Below are 5,044 nucleotides of genomic sequence, written 5' to 3'. Positions count from 1 at the left end.
CCCCAACTCACTCCCCGAACCTTCTCTACCCTTTTATATCTCTCTTTCTCCCCTTCTTCTCCTCTCCGTGAATCACAAAACAGTAACGAAAACCAGAACAAACCCTCCTCCCTCCCTCCCTCCCTCCCAAAATGGCGAGATTTCTAGCACTCTTCGCTCTCTGCTCCCTTGCCGCCGCCGCCACTATTGCCACCGCCACAGTTTCCGACAAGCCTTTCCTTGTCAAGGGAAAGGTCTACTTGGACACTTGCAACTGCGGCTTCGAGACCACCGCCACCAAATACCTCCCTAGTAAGTGCTTACCATTGCATTCTCAATGATGTCTACGTCTTCTACTTTGAATCAGATCTGCTATTCTCCACCGCTAATTTATTTTCATTTTCTTAAAACTTTTACTTCGAGGAAGCTTTTTAGATCTAGTGATTATACTTTACCGTGAGCCAGATCTAACTATTGATTTCATCAATTTGACTGGAATGCGTAACGATAATGTTAACAACTTCTGCTTCCTTCAAGTAGAAGTAGAGTGATTCATATTTTAAGAAATATCTCGAAATCGGATCTGTGAATAGTGCAACACCGACACCGATGGATTCTTCAAATGGAGTCGTTTTTAAATTTTAAATTAGTCAATTCACTGTCATTACTACATACTAAGATTGATAGCTTTTATTGTGCGTGAATAATTTAGGTTAAAATGCTATTCAATTAACTTTCTATTAGCAGTTATGGAGAGCTCATACTTTTTTTGTATTTGGCAGAATCGCATGTTAGGCTGGAGTGCAAGAAGCGGGATTCGGATGCCGTGACCTACACTGCCAACGCGGTGACCAACTCGCAGGGAGAGTACAGCATCCTGGTGAACGGTGACCGCGGCGACGATCTCTGCGATGTGGTGCTTGTGAAGAGCTCAGACCCTCTCTCCGGCAAGCCAGACAGCGGCCGCGACCGTGCCCGCGTCATCCTCTCCCGCAACAACGGCTTGGTCAACGACGTCCGCTTCGCCAACAACTTGGGTTTCACCACGAAGCAGCCTCTGGCTAGCTGCGCCCAGGTCGTCGCTCAGTACCACCTCAACGACGATAACTTTTGAGCAATGAAATTGTTTGTTTAGTACGGTTGATGTGTATTTCTTGTCATCCTGGACCTGGAGACTGATGCTCCCTCCTAGCATCCACATTATTATTATTTGTGTTGTAGCTTGTTGAAACTGCTTTCATATGCCTTTAGCTTTATACTTCAATTTAATTTAATGGTTAAATTGTTGCTTTGCAGTGTCGGTGGGTTTAGTTAGTATTTAGTTATCTGATCAGAATTATTGGAATACGTATAATAATGTAATAATAATGTAAGACTAGTTGCGCTTGCAAATGTTGTTTGGACGGACAATAAGAAAAATGGAATTATTAAAATGTGATAACAATTGTTTTACTTTGAAATCATTTTGTAAGTCATACATTTCTGCTAGACCATCTCAATATAAATAGATCGATCGGAAAAATGGGACTTTTATATTTAAAATGTAAAAATATTACACTTTCTGATACAAGTAATAAATACTTTACTTTTTAATAGTATTATATTTACTTTATTTTTAAATAGTATTATATTTTTTAATATAAGTATTATATTTTTATCTTGATTCGATTTATTTTATAGATAATGATTCAAGATAATGATTCAAGATTCAATAAAACGGTCTCAATTAAAAAACTAATATTGGGGGTATTTAAAATTCTAATGATTATAAGAGGAATATTGGGGGTATTTAAAATTCTAATGATTATAAGAGGTTATGTGTGCAAAACATCATCATTGCACATTTAGTTAGGGTTTGAGATTGGGACATTAAAATTGATTATGTATTACATCTCAACGAAAATTGAATTAAAGTTTATTATAATATATATAAAAAAGTGTATTTTTTTTATTAAAATCTCAACCATTTTGTCTTAATTATAATTATTGCAAATTTTGTGCTCCTCAATTATGTTTATGTCTGATTGAATGGTTCATTTTAGAGAAAATATGAAATTTGTTATTGATGAGGATATGGGTATGGGTAGTACTGTTAAAGTGTGTCGAAGCCGGCATGCTGATCCGCATCCATCTCGCACTGGGACAGTTTAGGGTTATAGAAAAGTAGACCCGCAAAAATGTGGGCCTAGCGTGCTTAGCTCGCAACCAGCAGCCAAGTCCTATTTAAAAAAAAAACATATATAATTATATATGTTACACAGCAAGGCAGTACGCTATGTGTGTGTGTGTGTGTGTGTGTGTGTGTGTGTGTGTGTGTGTGTGTGTGGGGATTTAATTAACCCAGGTTGATCCGAATTAGCAAACCCGATTATGTTGAAAGATTAGACAAGGTAAGAATGTATAATAATAAGACAAGAAATGTGTAATAATAAGACAATATGGTTGAATCATAGAAATAATTATTGTATTAAAGCCAATATAATGCTATTACAAGGGGAAACTTATGTAATAACAAGATAAAGTGTGTTCTTAGGACAAGATGTGTTTTAATGAGACATAGAGGAGTGTTTTTATACCTTCTTTTGGCCCTAACCACACCCCGAAAGGAGGTGGGTGGTTGCAACGACCTTGGACCGTGCTTGACGCTAAAAAGACCACGTCAACCCGATGTCCCAAGCCTCGGCCGAGTACGGGACTCGGTCGAGATGACCCGGCTGAGGGGTCAGCCAAGACACGACCAAGCTTAGGCCGAATGGGCTCGACCGAGGTTAGTCTCAGCCAAGCCCAGGGTTGGCCGGGTTCGGTTTTCGGGTCATCTCCGATGCTTGAATTCGATTCCATCCGGGTTGATCTGCCATTGGTCCATTTACGATTTATCCATCATCAGTCCCGCACTCTCTGAGCTGCGAGATGTCGTCAGCGAAAGAAAGTACTCATGCTCCAACCTTGATTAGCACAATGTTATCCCCTTCTACGCGCCGCTTGTTTGCTCCTTAGCATTTGCATTATGCAAATAAAGCATACCTTGCTAAGCACCGACATGGTCATGCCATTAACTTTGTCCGCCTTTGGGGTGCTCCATACGAGCATTCCATACCTTGTCACAATCGGGCTCCAAGAGCTTGAGCTTGAGCTTTCCACTTTGTTCTGGTTGACCTCAAAGGTCTTGGCTCCTAACATTGTTCGGGCTCAAGCACTTAGTTCCAAACTTTAACTTAGCCAATCTTGATAGCATGAGTTCCGTTCCTCAGCTTGAGTTCCTCAAATTAAGCTCTTCACTTTGAGCTCCTCACATTGGGTTCCCCATCTTGACCTCCTCACCTTGGGTTCCCCAACTTGAGCTCTCCACCCTGAGCTCCTTGTGTTGAACTCTTCACCCTGAGCTCCTCCCTTTGGGCTCCCTATCTTAACCTCTTCATCCTGAGCCCCTTGATGAGCTCTCCAACTCGGGCTCCTCGTGATGAGCCTTTTTAACCTGAGCTCATTAGGATGAGCCTTTCGACTTGAGTTCCTTGTGTTGAGCTACTTAGATGAGATCTTCAGCTTGAGCTCTCCACGATGAGCCCTTTAACTCGGAGTCCATAAATTGAGCACCTTGAGGTGAACTCTTTAACTTGAACTCCTTAGAATGAACTCTAAGGCTTGAGGTCCAACCTCAACAAACGCAAAGACACCTTCGCTTCGGATGACCTCTAAAGCTTGAGGTTCGACCTAAACAAATGCGAAGACTTGGGCTTCACTTCGGACGAACTCTTGATGGACAATTTTAATAATGTCCTCGCAAGTGCACGAATCAGTTGTAGCAATAGTGTGCAAAAGCAAGGATCGAACCCACAGGGAATTATAACGATGCAATTTAAAAACTTAAAAATCAAACTAATTAAATTAAGTACTAGGACCAAAAACCAATATTAAATTAAACACAAGACAATTGAATCAACACCTAGGGAAAGTGAATAGATAAATTACCAAGAATCAGAATATAAAATAAACAATCAAATTGGAGAAATCTAGGAACATGAATCAGAAACCATTACTAATCATGCATTTCAAGCCTAACATTGCCAATCAATTAAGGGTTCGTTCTTACTGTAATATGACTATTCCGTATGACGTCCAGAACAAGTCACGTGCTTTAATCATTCATATGATTAAGAACGATTAAAACTCATTAAGCTTGAAGAACTTACGGAATACCCGGGTTATGAACCAAAATAAACAATTTAGTAAGACAACCAAATTATTTATATTTTTATCCTACAGAGCTTGGAATTAATAGGCATGGTATGTACACTATAATTCCCCTCAAATAGACTAATTATGCTAGAATTGATCAGGTTCAACACAATTAATCACAATATAAAGCGTAAGAGAAAACATAACTGAATTGGCAACATTAAAAGCCTAAATTACTGTAAAACTTTCATGGTATACTGTTCATATTCCTAGAAGAAAATAAATTAGCTATGCATAAATAAGTTGGCAACAATGAATTCATAAAGCTTCATCCTTCTAACTGGTATTCCCTAATTAATTGAGCTGCCACGTAGGAGAATATATTGAAAAAAAAACTAAACAAATTGAAATGGCCAACCTAAATACGAAGTACGAAGTATGAACTACGATCTGCGAACTGAGATGAAATCTGCCACCAATTACGCCAAATTGAAATTGACTTTGCTCAGGAGTATTTCGCACCGCTCCAACGAAACAATTTAGTACCAGCCAAGGAAAAATTCTGCTGCTGCCGAAATCAGTTCAGTGCCGCATCGAAGCTGGAGCTCACCGTGTCTGTGAACACCGACCGGAAACCAGGTTCAGAGACGGATTTTGTTCTTGGTGATAGGTTAATGTCTGATTCGTGATGAATTTGGTGAGGAGAAAACAAAGTGATCGCTTCGTCCTTCGATTAGTCGAATTGGCCCTCTTTTAATACACCCAATCTCAACGGTCCCTCCGCAAATTTGATGGCTGTAGAAGGCGATGGATAAATGGACGCCATCGAAACTTTCCCCCAGATTCGCTCGTCGATGCTGACCAGAAAGAAACGGAGAAGATTGACGCT

General features: G+C 39.9%; 1 protein-coding gene and 1 long non-coding RNA gene across 2 annotated transcripts; one reads left to right on the top strand and one right to left on the bottom strand.

The window, feature by feature from the left end:
• LOC116013538 (pollen allergen Che a 1-like) lies at window positions 1-1,420 on the top strand. The gene is made up of 2 exons (XM_031253354.1): window positions 1-291; window positions 762-1,420. Exons 1-2 carry the CDS (start codon window positions 132-134, stop codon window positions 1,091-1,093), a joined length of 492 nt encoding a protein of 163 aa, XP_031109214.1. The 5' UTR covers window positions 1-131; the 3' UTR covers window positions 1,094-1,420.
• A 595-nt stretch (window positions 1,421-2,015) lies between these two features.
• Window positions 2,016-5,044, bottom strand: LOC116013539. The gene is made up of 2 exons (XR_004097263.1): window positions 2,556-5,044; window positions 2,016-2,198 (listed from the first exon to the last, which is right to left on the bottom strand). It is a non-coding gene; the product is annotated as an uncharacterized LOC116013539 (long non-coding RNA).

This window comes from Ipomoea triloba, chromosome 3 (assembly GCF_003576645.1).
Source record: "Ipomoea triloba cultivar NCNSP0323 chromosome 3, ASM357664v1".
In the NCBI taxonomy this organism is placed as follows: Eukaryota; Viridiplantae; Streptophyta; class Magnoliopsida; order Solanales; family Convolvulaceae; genus Ipomoea; species Ipomoea triloba.
Note: the sequence above shows the minus strand (reverse complement) of the source record. Positions and strands in the feature narration are given on the sequence as shown.